Source organism: Erpetoichthys calabaricus, chromosome 7, assembly GCF_900747795.2.
Source record: "Erpetoichthys calabaricus chromosome 7, fErpCal1.3, whole genome shotgun sequence".
Lineage (NCBI taxonomy): Eukaryota > Metazoa > Chordata > Cladistia > Polypteriformes > Polypteridae > Erpetoichthys > Erpetoichthys calabaricus.
The window spans coordinates 121,183,762-121,206,244 of NC_041400.2; the positions used below are offsets into that span (position 1 = coordinate 121,183,762).

Consider the following 22,483-nt stretch of genomic DNA (forward strand, 5'->3'; position numbering starts at 1 on the left):
ATGTAACCTGGATGTTCATTGGCATATACAAAAGGTTACAATTGTAAGGCTGCCTTTCTGTTGGTTACTTCTAGAGGGAAAAAGACTGCTGGCCTATTTATAGTTGCCATAAACCAGGGGTGTCCAATTCCAGTTCTGGAGGGCTGCAATGGCTGCAGGTTTTCATTCTAACCATCTTCTTAATTAGTGACCAGTTTTTGCTGCTAACTTCTTTTGCCTTAGTCCTAATTAACTTGACTCGGACCCCTCAGCTCTTTCTTTTTCCTTAATTAGCAGCCAAACAGAAATGAGACACAAAATGAGCTTCCACATGACCAGCTCACCACACTATCTGAAAATAATGAAAGGTGGAGGTCTCAGTATGGCTGATCTGCTCAGGTCGCTAAAACGTTTTGGCGATGTTCTTAGACAAAACATGAAGTCAACCGTTTTGGAAATGTCACTGTGGCAGAATGAAAGCTAACAAGCCATGGAATTAAATAATGAGCTTAATTAACAGCAAGAATCGGCTTCTCATTAAGAAACTGGTTGAAGTGAAAGTGGTGGAAGTCTGAAGCCCTGAATTAGCTGGTCATCTGTTGGCTTGTTTCACATCTCATTTCTGTTTGGCTGCCATTTAATAAAGAAAATAATCAATTCGGAGGGCTGAATCCTTCAAAACAGGACTATTAAAATGAAAGGAAAAGAAGTTACTTAGTATTGAAAAAGAGTCACTGATTAGGGAAAGGGTTAGAATGAAAACCTTCAGCCACTGCAGCACTCCAGGACCGGAGTTGGACACCCCTGTCTTAAGCCATTTCAGCTTTTGTTAATATAGTATAGAGGAACTTGGTATGCCTAAAGACCTGAAAGCCATTGGTAAAATTTGAGTTTTCAGGTTTTCCAAGGAATTACAAAAATATTAATTGCATTTAAAATGTTAATTTGCCAATATGTGCCATACATTGAAGTCAGAATTGATTGTTTTACTTCATTTTCAATAAATTATGTGTACATAATAACTTATGGAGAATTTCCTAGGATGACTATTAGTAGGGGAAGGGAAGTGTATGCACGAATGCCCATGCTTTTATATGGTTTAATTAAAAAAATCTTCTTACCTCAAGAATTTAACTGATGACGAATTTTCCTCCAGACTCAAAGGATATTGTTTGAATTTTAATGAAAGATGAAGGAAGGGTCTTTTCTTTTTGAACAGTGGTTTTTGGGCATCTTTTTGTGAAGCCCCTGCTTTATGATGTCAGAGACTAACTTTATATCTGATTGGTTGGAAGGCTGTCCTGGAACAGCGAGATTCATGTGGTTCTAGAAAAAATAGAAACCAGTATTGGATCCATGAAAAGTTTAAATTCCTTGAATCTCTTCTTATATCTCATACCCAGCTGTTCATATAGTAAGTCTACTGACTATTCTGTAGACATTGTTTAATGATGTTATGCTCTTTTCTTAATTTGTAGACCATAACTGCATACAGTATTACAGATGAGGCCTCAAACATACATTATGCATAGTAAACTTAATCTTCCATGAATTGTACTCAACATGTAGTGCTATGTAACACAGTATTCTATTAGCCTTCTGTAGTCTGTCTTTTTGCGTACAGTGACATATCCAGCAGGAGCCATAAGTCTTTATCATAAAGCATGCCTTCTAATTCTCATTAAGTAATTACAATACAGTATATCTAAAATTTGTATTTCCTACGTCCAGTATATGCTTTACTTATAATCTTGCTCAATTTTCAGTATCTAGTCTAATGCCATAATAAGACCAATGGCTAAAAAGGATATTTAGAAAGACAAGAGTGAGTCTTTCACTAGTTTAAAAGTAAAAATATGGTCAAAGAGGTGGTTAAAATGTATTTGGAACAGCAAAATAAACTTAAATATATAGTGAAACAACGAATGGTCTAAGTTTTCATTTTTCTTAACTTTTCAGAGATAAATATCAAAAACCTCTCAACAATTACAGGGATTATTCAGTAGATATTAAGTGAAATTGTAGAGAGAGGAATTAGGTGACTAGGATTGATTGTTATGATCTGAGAGATTAAGGTGGAATGAATTGGGGATTGAAAGTAATAAGCATCCAATCAGAAACTCAAAAAAAATTGTAGGAAAGAAACAAAAAACCCTAACACTAAGGTATTCCTCGATGCAGTCTTTAGATTACTTTAATTCTAAGCCAGATGCCTGATGGCTGGACAAACCAGAAACGTGTCTTGGACAGGCAAGGAGGCTAAATACTGAATGAGAGAAAAAATAGGTGAGCTCCAAACCAAAATCAAATAGTCTTTGTCAATAATCAAGCCAAAGGTTCATAGAAATAGCTGTTAATTCTCAGCCCTCAATAACACTAAAATAATAAATACTCAAAACACGGATAAATCTTTGCTGTGCCTCCATTTTAGGAATACTCAAAAGTAGTTAATCTCATGTTTTACTGCAGAACAGAAATGAAAGTTTCTGATTGAAGAGAAGACTATGGTGACCAATGTTAGACATCTGCAAACAATATCAAATATCTCTAAAAAAATCTAATTTTTCTGTGATCAAATTTTTACTGATAAAATTAAATAGAAATGCTATACAGGGAAACCAACAGTAATAACTGATTTTGGGCTATGTAAGAACAAAATGAAAAATACCCCACCAAGAGAAAGCACCACCCAACCCAAATTTCTGATAGCTCAAGGTTACGAGGACACTAGAGATAGATGGAAGGATGGAGGTCTAGCCTGGTGTCCCTGCAAAATCCTTTTTTAGTACTGTTTTGGCCTCTGTGTTATTCTCTGCACAATTCAAAACCTGCCAAACTGTTCAAAACTACTCCTACCATTTTTTTAAGTTCTTAGATTTCCACTTTCGCTAGTGAGTACCTTAAGTACTAGGAATTAATGATCTAATTAACAAACACCATTCTCACCAGTTAACCCACTACCTCCTCTTTCTTTGCTTTCTTTTTGCAACTCAGGATGCGTATTATAGTACCACCTGCTAAAATAAGCACACATTTTTCTATAAGCCTTCCTCCTGTGAAGATAAAAGAAATGGCAAAAGGCCTTCTAAAGGAAACAAATTCTGTAGTAAGTGCTGCATGACCTGCTAGAGACCACCAAAATCCAAAATAGCACACATGAATCATAGTTTATTTATTGCGCACAGCAGATAGCATATTTATTATGAGTTATTTATATTTTCACAAGTAACTGCAACTGAAGTTACTTGCAATTTTCTAGATATATATTATTTTTTCTGTTTGGATTTCCTTCCATTTCAATACTGGCTCATGACATGCCTGGAATTTCACTGAAGAAACATCTTTTTTGGTATATGCTATGCTATTTGCTTCCCTAGTTAAATATAAAAAGGTGGTTGCATTTGCATGTATTTATTTAATAATCTATACTTCCACTGATCCATATTTTGACTGATCCATCCATTTCTTGATGAACTTGTTTAGTTCATTATAGATTTGTGGGATGCCGGAGGGTGTTTTAATCATTCAATCAGAATTTCAGATACCATGTAACACCTTTTACAGAAAGCATGAACACAAAGTGCTTTACAAAATAAGGTGGTCTCTTATTGAAACGTTAAGTGTTATTTGCAGAATTAAGTATTTTCACTGGATGCCAATGTTTACATGAAAAACTCTGCCAAATTGCAGAGCAATCTTCATTAGAACAGACATAAATGTAAACAGCTGCTTCCTTCTATTGTTAAAAATTTAAATGGGCTGTCACAAAGACTAAACTGTATAAATTAAGCTCATACATGCCAGTGTTAGAACGATAATGACAGTAAATACCTTGTTGTAGTTAAATTTCAATTCTGCCGTGCAAGAACAACCGTTTATTCAAATTACTTTTACTTTCTTTCTATTTATTTATTTATTTTGGGCCCTATTATTTAAATGCCATTTACTTTTAGTGGCATTCTCATTAGACTTGTTTGAAAAAAAAATATTCACATAGATCAACATTGGTAATACTTAAAATTAATAATTAGAACCAGCAGCAAAGTTAACTGAAATCCACCACACTGGGCCACAAACTGAGACACAGTGACCCTGGAGGCAATCCCATTAGCATCATCCACAAGGTACCCCAGAATGGATACTTGTCTGTTACGATGCACACTCATGCCTATTGCACAAGGTCATTTTAGAGATGAGGTATGGGGAAGTAAACCAGAAAACCTGAAGAACACCCACACAACATGAAAAAATGTGCATCTCACATGGAAAATGATTGGGCTGAAATCTGAACCACATCCCTGTGAAGCCTCATGGTTAAGCCCTCCAAATCCAATTTAGCATAGTTCTGGAACTTCTCACTGCTCAACACTGGAAATATTAAAACCCTCTTCAAATGTGATTGTCACTGTGGACTAAGAGTATTGCCATAGAAGCTGATTTTCTTTCTATTACCTCTAAATCAAAAGCGTAGTCTCAGTTCATAATTTCAGCTCATCACGGCTGTGATTATATGACAGAAGATACCATTTCCACAGACTAACAGTATCCATCTGTCTGAGATCACTGACCATGCTTTGTCTATGCATAAAACCATAAGTGTCTCATTATAATTAATAGGATTTACACAACTTTGGTCACTGTTTTTCAGTTATTGCCAGTGTGGAAAAGCACTTGTTGGTTTTCTTTATTTAACAAAGAAAATAATTTTCACTTTTGTGGCATAAGAGCCTGAGGTGCCTGCTATCCAGCGAAAATACACATACCTCCATGCAAGGTCAGTAATTCAAAAAGGCACAAATAATACAGTGGTGATCAAACCTGCATTTTAAATGCACATATCAATAATTTCACAAAAGGATTTCTACCAAACAGTGAAACAGAAACAGTTGGTTTCACCGGTTTTTGTGATTTATCATTTTATTTTCTTTGTGTTTATATTTGTATTCTTTGGATGCAGACGTTACCATGTTTTTGGTATCCAGGATGGATGGCTTATAATGATGAAAGGGACGTAGTCACAGTTTTTATCGTCATTGTAAAAAAGTACACCTAGACAGATCTTTCTTGGGGCTTTGTCCTCAGCTTTAGTTTTGTTAATTATTTTTTATTTGATTTTCTTTTATTTGTAAATTACTTTGACTTTCTGTTCATGTTAACTGAGCTGTTTTTCATTAGCTTTCTTTTATTTGATTATTAATTTGTTCCTAGTTAAACATCCTTCCCTACTTTTTCCCTTTACCTGAGCGCCGAAGGGAGGCCCTTCAGTCTCACTGCTGAGTTATTGAGTTTTTCTTCTTTATATGTGGTTCTTCTACTCCGAGTAGGTATCTTCTTCTTGTTGATAGTTTACTGTTAGTGTAATTCCTTTCTTATTAAGAGAAATATAGTTTCTTTGAATGTTTTGGGTATTTTTTTTTATTGGGATTTGTCTTTCCTTTGCATTCATTTTGATGAACTTCTGTTAAGAAAATATATCCTGTATTATTTTTTGATGGCTCTTTCACTTTGGGGTATGATGTTAATCTGCATCCAGCCCTGCATGTAGGCTCCCAACCTGCAGGGAAAAACCTGGGGGTTGGTGGCAAAATTGGCTCTTCAGCCACCATAGAAAACCTCACACTGTTCCATTCCATCTGTACTAGTGTGGTGCGGAGGTGTCACGTGTTGCATGGCTGCACTTGGGTCCTAATTTGGGATCCTGAGTTGGTTTGTCATGTGAGCTTAGAAATATTGAATCATTTTCATTTTTCAAATCTAAACTTAAAACTCATTTGTTTAAGACTGCATTTTCTCTTTGATTACAATTGCTCTGTCTGATTTTAATTTGTTTATTTTAGTTTTGTTAATAATGTATGTTTTATCTATTGTTCGGTGTCCTTGAGTGTTTAGAAAGGCGCCTATGAATAAATAAAATGTATGTGCTCCTAACCTAACCTCTCTCTTTCACTTTATGCTTTTATAAAGAATAATTTCAATTACAGTTTATTGTCAGATGGCACTTGGGTAAATGTGTCATTTTCATACAAAATGATATATATTTTTTAACATTACGAAACAATAATGAAAATACTTTAAGTATAATTCTTGTGAACTGCATACAGATCCATTGCTTTATGTATACACTGCCTTTAAAAGATCTGAGAAATATTTTAATTTTAAAAGTATCTAATTTCTCATAACACAGTTTATATAATTTCGCTAAGCAGCCAAGAATCAAAACGGCACACATATTTTTTTAAGTTACAGGTCAGTGAATGATATTGACGTTTATTTTCCTAATTTTCACATTTTTATATTATGTATATATCGGTGATGTTCATTTTGTAAAATGTTGTTAATTTCTTTAATGTTATTAGGATGTCAATCACAGGTACAATGTCTGCTAAAATCCTTTTAAATTTGCACCGTGCATCTGTAATGAAAAGAGAACTAGCAGGTGCCTTTTAGCTTGAAGGACAATTTGAAACTGAAACTAGAGAAGTGTGCAGGATGAACGAAACAGCAAAGTTTCAATTTGCATAAAATTCTACAATTGCAAAACTCAAAAAAAAGTTTAGTTTTTTTCTGGGAGAAACTGAAGTGGTAAATACTCATTTTCTCTCCTTTACATTTGAAATATATAAGGTAACAAAATTCACTTTGAAAAAGATTGCTTGGTTGTTCAAGGCTTTCCTGGGTAAAAATGGGATAAGGCTGAGAAACAAAAGTTCTTTTGTGGTGCAGGGAGATGGTTCTCCTGTAGGCACTAAAGTAACAATCACTTCATGGGAATGGACAAAATGCTAGGACAGTTTCCCCAGACAGTCATCTTCTAGTTAAGTCATGGAGGTTAGGACATGTCACAAACCTCAAGTGTGTCTGGCCCTTTTACTATAAACTAGGACCTAGGGCTTCAGGAATATCTGGGGCTGCTAGAGGGACATCTGGTAGGACAAACCTATGTCTTTCAGAAGTTTTTACAGACCGTGAAATTGATTCTGAGGGTCGACCCACGTGAACAAAGGTAAGGACTTCACTGGTAGGTAGGTAGTTTGAGTAGTGTAGAGAATGTGCTGAAGTGAACATTAGAATTGTATGCTGTTTGTGTCTGTGGATGATGGGAAAGTGGGCAATCTACCTCACCTCACAAACAAGTACCTGAATCTTAGTTTTTCCAAGCACAGATTTTGTGGTGAGTGGCATTCCATCCTCTATTTAGCATATTCTTATAGTAGTAGTATGTGGTCTGAGATATATCCTATAAACTACGATACTGATGCATCACAGACAGCTTTTGTTTCTATGGTACGATATATAATAAATATTCCCCAGGACACTACTACCGCTGTATTGTTCAAACTGAGATGACTGACAAGCAAAGTAAGAAAGGGGAAGACAGGCAAGCTTTGTGAGGTGAAGGGAATGTGGTTCTAGTTTAAAATATTGAAAATTACAAGTGCAGCACAAATATGTAAGGATTTTTGAGGTGTAGTGAAGGGAGAGTCAATAGAGTGGGGGTTTATTAAGTTTAACCTGCCTTTGACAAGGAAGCATTGCTTCTTGTAACTCTAAAAGAATTTGATAAATTTCAATCTACTGGTTGTGTGAAAGACATATTTGTTGGACCACTGAGAAATGCAAGAACATCAGAAAATATTGAAAGGGTGAGGCGCTGACCGTGTCATTTGACAAGATAAAACATTCAAACTGGAGTGTTTCATTCTTCTAAAGGTTTACCCTATCACCCATAAAAATACAAATATTGCTTAATTTGTTAGGAATAACATAGCTATGTGACTCAACACTTCTGTTCTCAGTTAATTGACTTGTTAAGAGAATGCAGGAATGTGCTGAACAATTTGCAGGCTCATTTACAAGAATGTATCATTAATCATGGAGCTCATTTTAAAACGTTATTTTTTTAAATAATGAAATTTAAGACAAAGTAAAGAAATTGCACTGATTCATTATTTTTTGACTTCTTTTTTCCTTATCTGGTGACTTGAGTCCAGCGATTGAGTTAAGCGGCCATGAAGCATTTACAATGGCAGTGATATACTGTATCTTGGGAATCTATTCAGGTTTGAATCATAATTATTGTTTGTTGTTTTTACCAATATATTTTCTCTCCACCTTTCTATTTATTAATATTCATGTAAGAAATATGCTTAAATAGAAAAAAAAACATTTACTGTTTTTTTATTATGTGGTCAATGCTATATGTCAATGTTTGGCTCTGCTGTCGTTATGGTAATAATCCTCTTCTTTGGTCTCAGAATTGTACTGATTCTCAGATTAAAATGTTTAAGAACCCTAATAGCACTGTCAAGGTCTAGTTTCTCTAGTCATGTTCTACACATTCTGCGCATAATATTCCTTGATTTATATTTTATATTCAGTTTAATATATTGTTATATATGGCCATCCAATTGTGCACCAACGCTTCCCATCCAACCTGATGGAGCTTGAGAGATACTGCAAAGAGGAATGGGCGAAACTGGCCAAGGTGTGCCAAGCTTGTGGCATCATATTCAAAAAGACTTGAGGCTGTAATTGCTGTCAAAGGTGCATCGACAAAGTATTGAGCAAAGGCTGTGAATACTTATGTACATGTGCTTTCTCAATTTTTTTATTTTTAATAAATTTGCAAAAATCTCAAGTAAACTTTTTTCACGTTGTCATTATGGGGTGTTGTGTGTAGAATTCTGAGGAAAAAAATGAATTTAATCCATTTTGGAATAAGGCTGTAACATAACAATTTTGGAAAAAGTGATGCGCTGTGAATACTTTCCGGATGCACTGTATATATATATATATATATATATATATATATATATACATACATACAGTGGAACCTCGGTTTGCGAGCATAATTCATTCTGGAAACGTGCTCATAGTCCAAAGCACTCGTATATCAAAGTGAATTTCCCCATAAGAAATAATGGAAACTCAGATGATTTGTTCCACAACCCAAAATTATTCATATAAAAATGATTAATACAAAATATAAAGTAAAAATACATAAAACAAATTAACCTGCACTTTACCTTTGAAAAAGAATCATGGCTGGTGTGAGTGAGTTTCTAAACTCTTGTGGGATTGCACCCAACGGGACGACACACGGAAGAGCGTCCCAAAGCAATTGCAGCCTCCCAGCGCTGTAGCAGTTCGCCGTAAAAGTGAATCCGAAAAGATCGCGGACATGCTATAAGCGCCTGCCATCGATGGGTGATACAAGGAACAAGGAACATTATAAATGCACAGGGCCCTGCCTGACTGCTGTGTCTGTTTCAAGCTGAATAAAGCTGGTGTTGCTGAAGTACTGAGACTCAGCTTTGTGTTTTAGTGTGCAAGACGGGGACTCGCACGTTACAGCACACACGCGCGAGCACACACACACACATACACACACACGCGTGCGCACGCACAGACAGTGACAATGCTAATGCTGCAGTAAACAGTATATGCTCGTACGGATGTTTACTATGAGTGAAGCACGCCGACTCAGGCGGAGAATAGGAGACGATTGCCCACAATCCCACAGCGAGAGAGAGAAGAACCATCAGCTTTGTTGTGATCACATGACGCTCAGCAGACAAAGAGTATACATACTGCTCGTACTGCAAGACCTCGCTCGTTTATCAAGTCAAAATTTATTAAAATTTTTGCTCGTCTTGCAAAACACTCGTAAACCAAGTTACTCGCAAACCGAGGTTCCACTGTATATATATATATATATATATATATATATATATATATATATATATATATATATATATATATATATATATATATATATATACACACACATATATATGTATATGTACATAAGTAATTTGACATTAGAAACAAGATGAGCAAGATTTTGTTTTATTAAATTGAAATAACATGGACAGCAACTGCCGGTTTCCTATTACCTTTCTTTCAATAGTTTATTTTGTGCTGGTAAAAATGCAGGACAGCCTTTGTATGCTTATCAAAACAAATTTGTGTCTCTTTTGTCACTAAATTTCTTGATTACTCTCTGTGTGCTTTTTCAAAAATATTGAGCAAGAAGGAAATGCTTTAAAGATGAACTTCAACTACCTTTGCTAGGAGGATAAAGAGTAAGTACAACCAGTGTAAAAAATAAATATAAAATAATAGTAATAAAATAAACAAAACAAAAAATATCTTGAAAATAAAGGGCAGCTACTTGTCAAGAAGAGAAAATGTCATTTTGCAAGAATTCAAGTCTTATTATTTTATTGGTGACTGTCTGAGCCTGTTTTGCATTGCACATCTTTTCAAGTCATACTCAAAGTTGAGCTTAGATATGTGTTTTGTTTTCAGTGAGGCAACAGCTGAAAATGCAAGTTATCAGAGATAGGATGTTTCAAAAGTAAGCAGAATGCTCACAGCCTTCTGTCCTATGAGTGGGTACTTTTTCTCCACAACAAGCCAGAAATCACTCATTTTCCGAGTTGTAAACCTCAGCCTCAGGGTGGAATTAGATGTCACCTGAATGAGCTGGTCCTCTCCAGGAGAGATGAAATCAGCAGATGTTGCCTCATTGAAGGAATCTATCACCCAGTCATACTGTGCACGGTTGTTTGGGAAATACTTTTGGAAAAATTCTCTCAGTGAAGAGATGTGCTCATTGACACGGGGAATCATTTTAGTGTCTCTGGAATCACCGGTTTTAGCAAATGCACTCAGATTTTCAAAAGAATCTGGAATCTCTTGAACAAGCCTCCTGTCCCAAATCTTCACCTTTCGAATAAATGTACTGATCTTGTCTGCCAGGTAAGGAAGGTGCTTGTCTTTGCCCTGAAGCTACAGATTTAAATCATTCAACTTTCCAAATATACTACTAAGATACACAACTTTCATCAAAAATTGAAGAAATTAAATATGACTGCAGTGTCAAGCATACTGTCCTCCTTCAAAAAAAACAAAATTTCCTCTTTGAGCTCAAAGACTCTTTGCAGCATTTTACCTCAGGACATCCATCTTGCTCCACTGTGAAATAATACAGCTGAATGCTCAGCTCCCATCTCCTCACAAAAAGAAGAGGACTGCCGGTCTGAAATTGACCACACTAATAACATTGGTCAAACCTCAAATAGCTCAGGGCTAATCTTACTTAATGCCAATGCTTCTCTGTATATGAAGCAGCGTGTCTACTGCATGTTTGGAGAGATGCTGTTGATAGTGCCTGCAATCCACTTCTCTTCTCTGACATGGTCTGTACTCCATCTGTTAAAAAGCCGACATAGTAATCGAGATCAACAAAACACACATAAGCAACGAACAAGAAGTGGCCTCATCAACTTGTAAAGTGAAATTCGATTGTTTTAGCTTTTCAATGAGTCTTTCTTCCAAGTCTTTTGAAATGTCATATACAGTATGTGTCTTATAAGCGTGTCATTTGATAGTGGGATAGCCTTTAGTTTTGAGGCATTAGTCTCATCAAGGATAAATGACACCATAACCAAGGCTGTGGGAAGAATTAGCTTCTCTGTTATTGTGTGTGCTATCTTGCTTTGTGCAACTCTGCACGTGACTTTGTATGAGGCTATTTCACTGTATTCACTGTTGCAGCTTTTACAAAGTGCCTACTCTGCTCATGGTATGTTTTTACTTTTCTCTGAAAAAAGTTGAGTGGTTTATTGAAGTAGCAGGGGTGGAATGTCTCTATGTATGTTCTTAATTTGTTTGGCCTCATACTGTCAGCTGCAAGAGTTTTCAGTCATAGAAGACACAACGGTGTCTCCTCATCATGGGCTACACTGACAGTGAACCCAAGAGCAAGACAGACCTCTTCACATTTTCTTGACTTCAGCTTCGTCTGACTTATTTGTCTGAGAAATGTAACTGTTTTTTCTTTTCGTCCCTATCAAAAATCTGTCCATGTTTTGCTTCACGTTTGTTTTGCTGTCTGAGAAAAAACCTTAGCCACTGTTTGGTATTGCTTCTATTTGAAACATGTAAATTCAACTTTCCACTACAAATTTTAGCACACTCCTAACTTGGGACTTGTGCTTTACACCCTGTCTGTAGTGTCATGGTGGCTGCTGAGGGGTACACACCACACACTTTGAGAATCACTGAGGTACGCACTGATGTCAATTTTCATTATTTTAGTAATCAATATTTTCAAATCACTTTACTAAGTGAATGGAAAAAATGTTACAGTTGGCTGATTAACACCCTGAATAAAGACAATGCTGCAAGGCTGTTTGGATGTAATAACTTTCAGGATCACACACACAATTATGTATTACACACATTGTTTATTAGAGTATATACTATATCGGGAAAATTTGTTTATACTAATCATTAAAACATTTGCTAAATCATCCACAGTATGGCTGTTTATAAGAAGCAGAACCCTCATTCTGGTATATTTTGTTGTATTCCAAACTACAAATGTTTTTTCATAATATACAAGGCATTTAGGGTTTCCAACATGCCAGTAGCAAAAATAATAGAAACATAAAACTCCAAGTGGGACAGTATCAGAACATCTACCATTTGATTTAACATGTCATACACTTCAGTGCTTTGCTGTAATTATGCTATATGTAGAAATACAGAAGCAATATAATCCACAAAACTAACATCTACAAGTATTTAAAGCAGATTACAATCTGATAATTTGTTGTAGGTTAATGCATGCTTTTCACTCACATGTGAACTCAGTACACAGCTCTTGTATTATCTAATTTTAAAATCTGGCTGGCTAATGGTCACTTCTCTGGAGATGAACAGACGTTTTTTAGATCTTAATAACGTTGCTTTAGCTCTTGTTGTCTTCTTTTTTCTAAAAGTAAGTGCGATCAATTCAGCCTACCTTAGGGCATCTATAGATATGATGTTTTTGCCTTTCACTGATACTCAGCAAGACTTGTTCAATTGCTGAACTCTGTTCTTTTCATTGGCAACTGAAGCCATTTGTTATTGATTGCAACAATATTATATTCTTCTTAAAAACCTAATGTTTCTGTATGAATTATGTTTTGAACTAACAATCACTAACCATTATTGTTTTTGTTTTCCTCTGCCTGCATTTATGGGACTATTTATAGAACATATGTATGGTATTGCTACATTTGCAAATTACTAACAGGGCCGCTGCTGGCCAAATGGGTGCCCTAAGCAGAAATTTACTTTTGTGCCCCCTCCCCCAAATATTAGTTAGGCAGCCGTAACAGAGGTGAGGGTGCGCGCGTCATCACGTGTGCTTAGCCTACTCTGCGTTCACCGTAAAATGCAATATATACGTTTATATTTTTTTTTATTTGTATATGTATATTATTAATATTAATTTATTATTATAATATATAAAAACGATTTTTTTGAGCAGCTGGGATGGTGCCCCCCTGGGAGTTGGTGCCCTACGCAGACTGCGTACTCTGCGTATAGGGAGTGGCGGTACTGACTATATACAATATATAAATACATTTTGAGACTAATCACTCTTTTGAAATACGCATAACAATGCTGCCGTTTCACATGCCTGATGTTAAGTGCTACTCATATTTAGAACTTTAAAAGTTCATTATCATATATAGCAAGGTTGGGCAAAGTCAGTCCTGGAGGGTCGCAGTGGCTGCAGGTTTTTGTTCCAACCCAATCGTTTAATTAGAAACCAATCCTTGCCAATCCTTATTTAATTTTACGGCTTGTTAGCCTGCAATGTTAGATTCCTATGTCGCTGATTTTTTCCTTTCCAGGGACATCCTCCAAATGATTGGAAGCCTAAAATGGATAATTCGCAGTCTGTCACATTTTTCTCATAAGTGTTTTATTAAACCAGAAAGTGTGTGATGAATCCACACAGGTGTAAATGGAAATTGCGGAGTACTTTGTCATTTGTATCTTATTGCTAATAAAAAAATGAATGTGGCCGTTTAAGACTGAAATAAACAATTAAGAGTGGGGGAACCTTAACAAACGAGACCCCTAAAATGAAGCATCAAAATGTCACTTGAGCGATAAGTGCTTCATCAGCAATAATTGACCTCTCATTAAGAAACTGGGTTGGAACAAAAACCTGCAGCCAGTGCGGCCCTCCAGGACCAACACTGCTCACCCCTGATATACAGGCTTATAGAATTTATTTTACACCACTGACAGATTAAATTAAAAATAATACATTTTCATACATTCTTGTTCTTAACGTTAAGGAAACATTTTTGATCAAACAGAATGTCAACTATATGTAGCTACAGTATATCTTCATTGAAGAAAAAGAAAAGAAAAATGCAAATTTGATACAAATTGCCAAGATTGCTGACAAAAGCTTCACAGAGGAACTCTTGTGATTCTTATTTTTTTGTTATTATTTTCATAGAATTCTTCCTTTTCATTATAGCTGTATATACAAAACCATACAGACAGCACTGGGCACAAGGAATGAACTCGGTATGAAATGTCAGCCTGTCGTTTAGCACACCTACTCTCAGCTAACCTAATGCATGGAATGTGGGAGGAAACTTTAGCACCTGGAGAAAATCCATGTGGACGCCAAGAGAATGTGTAAACTCTACACAGCCAGTTAATACTCCTGGAACAAATCCTTGTTCCCCGAAGACATTGGGGAAACATGCTAAACACTGCACCATTGTGTCACACTGGTAGCATACATCAGGCTATCAGTACTTTGTTAGTTTAGTTTTCAAAAATAACCTTTAAGTAACTTGATGAAAAAGCTCTTGCTGGGGAAGCTGCTGGGAATGAATCTCTGGGACATGACAAAACAAAGGTATGTGGTCTGAGTAACAACAAGAGTAATGACAGTGGAATACTTTTAATTTTTTTGATAGTATAAAACCAAAATGAATGACTGTGTTATCAAATTACATTTAATTAACCAGATCTGTGCTTATGTTTGTGTTTTAAATTGCTGTAAATGGACTCAAAGGACCCTAAATTTAAAATGGAGGACTGAATTGTGAATGTGTCCATTTCAATTTTATATGAAATATGCTAATAAGACCTTCATCATTGTTATTAAATAGAAATTTCTAACTCCCCAGAACAATGTTGATTTTGTCAAACACAGAAAAAATTTATTTTAGTCAGTCTCTCAATTGTCATCAGGAAAGGGTTCTCAAATTTGCTGCTGACTTGCACTGTTTATTTGAAAACATAACATAACTACACCTTGATGTAGTTTGTAATAAAAACACTGCATCCACATACCTATTAGCTGATTAGCATATGCTGTATTTAAACCAAACTGTGACTCCAAATATTTTCCCAGAAAAGCAGACATTCCACCAATTGCTGCCAGTCCCATGCAGGCAGCCAGAACAATGCAGGCAAAAACAGGATTCTGCAACAACTGCTTAGTTACATTTAGGATTGCTGCAAAGACAAATAAACCTTCATTAATATCCAAAAAGTATTCAAATATATGTTATTGAACTTTCCCCCACTGTTTCAGAGTAAAAGACATTATAATTAAGTTTAGCATGGTACCATATCAAAAAAAAAAAACAAACTCTATGATTATATCACTTGCGTCTAGGTAACCTTTATGAAAAGTTCTATTTTTGGTTAACACTTACCTGTTCAATATAAGCAGCTATTAGTAGTCTAAATATTATAAGCCTTTTTAACATCATATAAAACAATAAAAACATCAGTAACTTATTGCAAGAGTGTCACTGTGTTAATTCAGAAAACATCTTAATTATAGTGTCTTTGTGACATGGATTTGATTATATCATACTATTGCATTACGTTTCTTACCTTAATCACTATAAGCTTCAATATTACTATTCAAAGCAGAACTTTGCTTCTAAGTTAATGTCAAAATGTAAAGTTTGCTTGTCACTTTTCAATTTTCAAATGGTATTAAAAAAGAATAAAAAGCTTAAAAATTTTATAAACAAACTAATACACTAGCATTTTTTTTAGATGAGCTGTTCTGTTCATAGATCCTCCATCCATTATCCAACCCACTATATCCTAACTACAGGGTCACAGGGGTCTGCTGGAGCCAATCCCAGGGCACAAGGCAGGAAACAAATGCCGTACAGGGTACCAGCCCACCACAGGGCACACACACACACTAGGGACAATTTAGAATCACCAATGCACCTAACCTGCATGTCTTTGGACTGTGGGAGGAAACCCATGCAAATATGGGGAGAACATACTGTACAAACTCCATGCAGGGAGGACCCGGGAAGTGAACCCAGGTCTCCTTACTGCGAGGCAGCAGCGCTACCCACTGCGCCACCATGCCACTCTGTTCATAGCATTCAGTTAAATTATTTGTATTTAATAGTCTATGCTATAAAGTGTATGAAAACAAAACTACATAGATCAGTCCAACTATTATGTTTGCAATATTTATAATTTACAGCAGTATGTGTTTGTTTATCTTAAACCTTTTGTGGCTTAAGAGAGACTTTTGAAGGGAAAGGAGTTAAAAGAATAAATGCCATTGGAAGATAAAGTGCAGTTGAACAGCCTCATATTGTATGCACACCATCCATCCATGTTCTAACGCTTAGTGACAGAGAACTGTTGTGTATCCCATCAACAACAGGTAAAAAGCAGTAACCAGCTGCAGAGTGGACTCCTGGAGCACACATAGCCAAAATACAGTATCAACACAGCCTAACAGCATATTTTTGGACTATGGAATAAAACTGAAGATCATCAAGTAAATTTTTGGGAGCATTAGAAGTACCTGTACATCATGCCTTGTAAGCCTTATGCAGCACGTTTGTCACTTGTGTACTTTGAGTGTCCCTGGAACTTTCTTCTATATTATATGTTTTGTGACTGCTCTCCAGTTTCTGATTTCTGGATGAATGCTGCTTCCAATTGTCAATCCAATATTTTCTCTGTTAATACTCCGCTGTTGCCTCATATATTTCTTCTCCTGGATATTTCTTCTCATACCTTGAATTCATCCAATAGTTACTCCATCTGGGTATCATCTTTGCTAAACTAATCTTCTCGTGAAATCCTCATTCTATAATCTAGCTTTACTTGAACTTTTAGCAGTATACAGTAGATCAATAGATTATCTGGCTCCAACATAAAGAAGTGGCAAGCTGCTGCGCACTTGGTCCAGAGCTGGTTAGCAATAGGTTTGCACCATGCCACTACTTTTAATCCTTAATCTCACCATTTTCTTATTCCTTTTTCTCCCCTGGGACTCACTGTGCCTGTCTGGACTCTCTCACTGGTCTACAAAAGTATCAGTAGTTTTAATCCTACATGGATCCCCTTTTTAGAATGCAATTATAACATGTTGGGATGTTTATTGCTGCCTTCTGTGGTTACAGTGTGTTATTGTATGATTCCTTAATGTAAAATAATCACAAAAAAAGAAAGTTGAAGAAGTTCATTGTTAGAAGTATTGTTTTCATTGGACGTTTCTAGCTTCATTCGGAGTATGAGAATAGGATTAGAAATTGGAGTTGTTAGCCTTGGATTGCCTTGTAAGGCAAACCCTTTTGTCTTTCTTCACTTGTTTTTTCTCTTTTTGTGCTTCCTTTGCTTTCTTGCAATAAACTCATAATTTATAAAGATTCTTATTTTTGTTCTCTGGCTCCTCAAAACAGTGAAAGTTGAGGCATTTAAAAAGAGTCTGCAAAACAGGGTCTGAAGGCCTCATTAGCCCACAAAATAGCAGTGAGGCTTTTAAATTCAAAAGGAATAGCAAAGGGGGAGAACCATAACAACTTGGGCTGGGTGTAGAGAAAATCACAAGAAATCTTTATTAACAAAAAAAAATACTCAAATTTCAAAAAGGAGGCAAGCAGGAATTGCCCAAAAGCCAATCCATAACAAATAGATCCCAGTAAATAAATCAGAAAACGAAACAAAAAATGCATTCAGTGAACGGGGAATGACTGTATTTCCCATCAGCCTTTATAGGGTTGGGTGCAGTCTCTCAACAGTGATGAACACATGGCCCATTCTCTTAGGGAATGACCCACAAAATACTAGGAACATCAGAGAACAAATCTAAGTACTTAAAAACTAAACAATAAACAAAACTGGCATAAAATACATAATTAGAAAAATAGAGAAAATAAATAATATTAAAATAAACGATAATCAAAGAATCTAAAATGAACAAAAAGGACATAAAAAAGGAATTTAGGTGTAAGCTAGTGGGATAACTTTAGCTTACACATAATAATCGTATTTGGACTTGTCTATTGTAGCCAAAGATTTATGGTGATCCCCTCCTTTGAACATCATTTTGGGTTTTTTTGGAAGTATTTGAAGTATTTTAAACTTTTACGGTCAGTTGCCCATTTCTGGGCCTGCTAGACTAAAAGCCAACTGATAGTAGTTGGGTCTGGCTGCCTGGTGTAAGACTTTGTCTTGGCAGGTCAGGACATTTTGTAAACCTCACACCCCTTTTTCATCATGGTTGCAACTCTGATTTACAACACCATCAAAATCAGTTATTACTGAGGCAGAAAGAACAAAGGGTTAAGTTACTATGTTATTGTATTTGATATATATGATTTTTATATTTAGTAAACATTTTTGTATATTTTACTGGAGCAGTAATTCAAGAATTTCCATGTAGTCATTTTTTAAATCTACTTATGCTGTCAACTGCCACTCCACACATGTCTCTTTCTTGCCTTTCACTTGTTTTTTTCCTGTGTACACTCTTGGCTCTTATGACACATAACTGATGTGAAGGCATTTTTTTTCACAAAATGAGAGTCAGGGTAAAAAATGAACAGTACAAAAGCTTCTTTTGAGTGCTCACCCATCTTTCCTCTTCCTTCTTTCAAGAGAGGCATCATTTTCTGACTCCACACATTAAGATTTTATGCTCCTTTCTGGTCAAGGCAGTAAAATATTCTGCAGCTGCTTCCAGTATACCAAAAAAAATGCTTTAGATTTTTAGTCCTCATTTTTTAATTAATATTTTTAAACTCTTGTCTTAGGTTTTTGATTATGCATTATTGTTTAATAATCATTATTAAGAAACTCTGATTTTGTTTTTTTGATCCAAATGTTTTTGAAGTTCTCCTCTATCTAAATTCATAGGTTTGACTTCGTTTAAGACTACAGGCCAGAAGCTTGTTTTTTTTTTCTTTTTTTGAGTTTTGTAAACCCTGCAATGGCAAAAGTTGTTGGATTTCTCTGCCTAATCCCTGTCAACAAAACTGTCGAAAATCAAACTCAAAATGTAGCATCATAGCAAGATGCTATTTAAGGATATGTATACTCACGATATGCAGCATCTACACAAATCCTATGTTTGTCTGCATTTATACTGAATGATTAATTTTGACAGTGATGTTACAGGGCTGTAGTGAATTTGGTATTACATAATGATAGCTCCTATTCTACATGCTTTTTTTGCGGTGTCATTTCTAACATTAATTGCAAAATCCCATGAGTCATTAGTTTATGTAGTAGAAATCTGCATGGAGCCACAGGCTTTTCTCAGGACCAGGTTCACCACCAGGTAAATGTGCTCCCATCCACACTCATTCATTCAACAGCAATATGGTTTCACCAAGCAACCTAACGTCTTATCTTTAAATATTGAAAATAAAAATAAGAACCTCATGAGAAAACCTCCAATTTTTTTTTCTTTAATGTGACAAATTCTTGACTAATAGTTTTTATGATGCAGTGGTATTATAATGCAAACACACAATTCTCCTGTTGTGATCATCAATATCATTTGCTAAAAATTCTGAACTTATCTCTTTGCACAAAAAAAGAAAGTCCAAAAATATGTCCTTCAATTTTACTTTTGTACACCACACTGTAAATCAATTAGAGCACTTCATCACTTTGGTACTTGACAAAGCAAAGTACCAAAAAACCTAAAAGCAACAAGATGATACATGAGAGCCACGGGCACATAGAATAAGCTACCAAGTGCCTGTTGTGAGTTAGATAGAAGAACTTTGGGGACCTTAAAAAATGCATTTCCTCTGAGGATCAAAGCTTTTAACATTTGGAGAATACACCATACTTCTCTGAAAATGATAAAAAAATGATCACACAATGAGAATTACTGCTTGTCCAGCTTCACTCACCATCTTAGCCAAAGGACCCTAACCTGTTACAGTATTTGAAGCTTTTTCATGTTTTATTGTTTTACAACATTTAATCACAGTCAATTTGTCACTGATTATCAGAAACATCTGTTAAATGTCTAAATTTATTATTATTATTAAAAACAAAATAATTAAGTATTCATGCATCTAGTAGATGCACCTTTGGCAGCCTTGACAAATTTGAGTCGGTGTAGATGGGTTTCTGTTAGCTTTACACTTTTGGACACTGCAATTTTTACCCATTCTTTTTTTCAAAACTGCTCAAGCTCTGTCAAACTGCATGGGGCAGTCCAGGCACTGTCACACACGTGCGATTGGGAGGCAGCTAAAGGGCCTGAATAACAGAAGTTCCACGCCAGACCAAGGGGTGGCGAGGTGTACTGGCTTTCTGTCTCAATCCCCTGCAGACCATCCATGGGAAATCCCACACGTCTCTGGCGCCTATGATGGTGTCACTTCCGGTTCCGGTGCATATTAGGATGGCACCTCCGGTCCAGATGACATGACTTCCTGTCTTGGCCTTTAAAGCCACCATCTTTAACAACCAAAATCAGTTCTGTTTTGGACTCTGACCTGTGAATAGCTCTCAAAAAATTACCCATTTGCAGTCAGGGCATAATATACGGGTGGCTGCTCCAAACCTTTTTTGATGTCATTGGATTATTCTTATGACAGCACAAATTCACAATTATCAAAATATTATCATGATCATTTCCATACTTGTTTTAAAGTATTCAAATGAGATTCAAATTAATTCCAATTTTCCGTTCAATAATATTTAAGTCATTTTAGTGGGGAGCCAAAAATATTTAAATTTTTTTGGAGAGTCAATTTTTTACACAGGAACTTCATTGAAAATGTGAATTTTGGCAACTAAACCATAAGTGCTTTTCATTCTTTTTACATAACAAATACAATAATGATAAGCCTAAACATATACAAGGGATGTTCAAAAAGTTTCAGCACTTTGATATTTTCATTGGAAACGGTGAAGGTGGACATCAAAAAGTTGGTACGACGTTGGAAAATTGCATCGCAAACGAAAGTGACTATGTAGAAAAGTGATTAACTTTGTTTTTGAAATTCTTAATAAATAGAGTTAAAAAAGCATGAAATTAAAAATGTACAAACAACATGGAATGAGTAACACATGCAAAAATGATCATTTTTATGCAGACCACTCCTTTAAGAGTCTTATTGTAAAAAGTCATAAATATACCACAAAGTCAGAATAGTGGAAACTTTAGGTGATAAGGTTCAATTGCCAGTTCAGCTATTCCACAATGAACTAAGTAAAATATTGAGGGTGCTCAGTAAGCACAGACAATAATGCCTAAGCTCAAAACTGTTCCAAACCTGCTTGATTTGTATGTTTCTTCCTTTGCTATTTTTTGTTTTGCCAGGTCTGTTAAAGCTATTCTGAAATGGATGTAGGTATATCATAGTTAAAATTTTTGTTGTGAAATTTATGGTACTACAGTCATATGGTTGAGCTTTCAAAGTAGCAACTTCCTTTTAATAAATGACATGCCATAGCAGATCAGTTTAAATACCTAGGGGTAAATATCACAAGTAAACATAAAGCTCTTTATCAACAAAATTTTGGCGTCTGTATGGAAAAAATTAAGCAAGACTTGCATAGATGGTCAACCCTTCATCTCACTCTAGCCGGAAGAATTAACATTGTTAAGATGAATATCCTTCCTAAACTTCTCTTTTTATTTCAAAACATTTCAATATATATCAATAAATCGTTTTTTAAACAGTTAGATTCAATAATAACCTCATTCATTTGGAACTCAAAACACCCACGTATCCGAAGAGCGACCCTACAAAGACCTCAGGCAGAAGGTGGCATGGCTTTACCTAATTTTCAGTTTTATTACTGGGCAGCAAACATACAAGCCATAAAAACCTGGACACAAATAAATGCACATACACAGGCTTGGTCTGCAATAGAAGTAAAATCCTGTAGTACTTCTTTATATTCCCTGCTCTGCTCTCCAATAAATGAAAGTTATCGCAAATATACTAATAACCCAATTGTGCTTTACTCACTCAGAATATGGAACCAAATTAGGAAGCATTTTAAGATGGAAAATCTTTTATCAGTGGCACCTCTGCAAGGGAACCACTTCTTTCAACCTTCGCAAGTATATCCAGTTTTTAATACCTGGAAAAGTTTTGGGATTAAAATGCTCAGAGATCTTTATATAGACAACATATTTACATCTTTTGAACAATTACGTTCAAAATTTAACCTCCCAGCTACACATTTCTTTTACTATCTTCAAATTAGAAATTTTGTTAAACAGAAATTGCCCGATTTCCCCCACCTTGCACCCTCCACAATGCTGGAAAAAATACTGCTCAATTCCGAGGAAACAAACACTATTTCCGCAATATATAAAATCTTATTAGAGTCCCTACCTTTCAAAGATCCAAGAGGACATTGGGAAGAAGATCTC

General features: G+C 35.6%; 1 protein-coding gene across 2 annotated transcripts in view; it reads right to left on the minus strand.

The window, feature by feature from the left end:
* The window catches only part of LOC114654151 (solute carrier organic anion transporter family member 3A1-like), a 333,533-nt gene that overhangs the window by 36,072 nt on the left and 274,978 nt on the right, over positions 1 to 22,483 (minus strand). For both annotated transcript variants that reach the window (XM_051929431.1, XM_051929432.1), the window contains exon 6: positions 15,148 to 15,312. In XM_051929431.1, the coding sequence (XP_051785391.1) occupies positions 15,148 to 15,312 (165 nt within the window). The remainder of the gene's footprint in view (positions 1 to 15,147; positions 15,313 to 22,483) is intronic.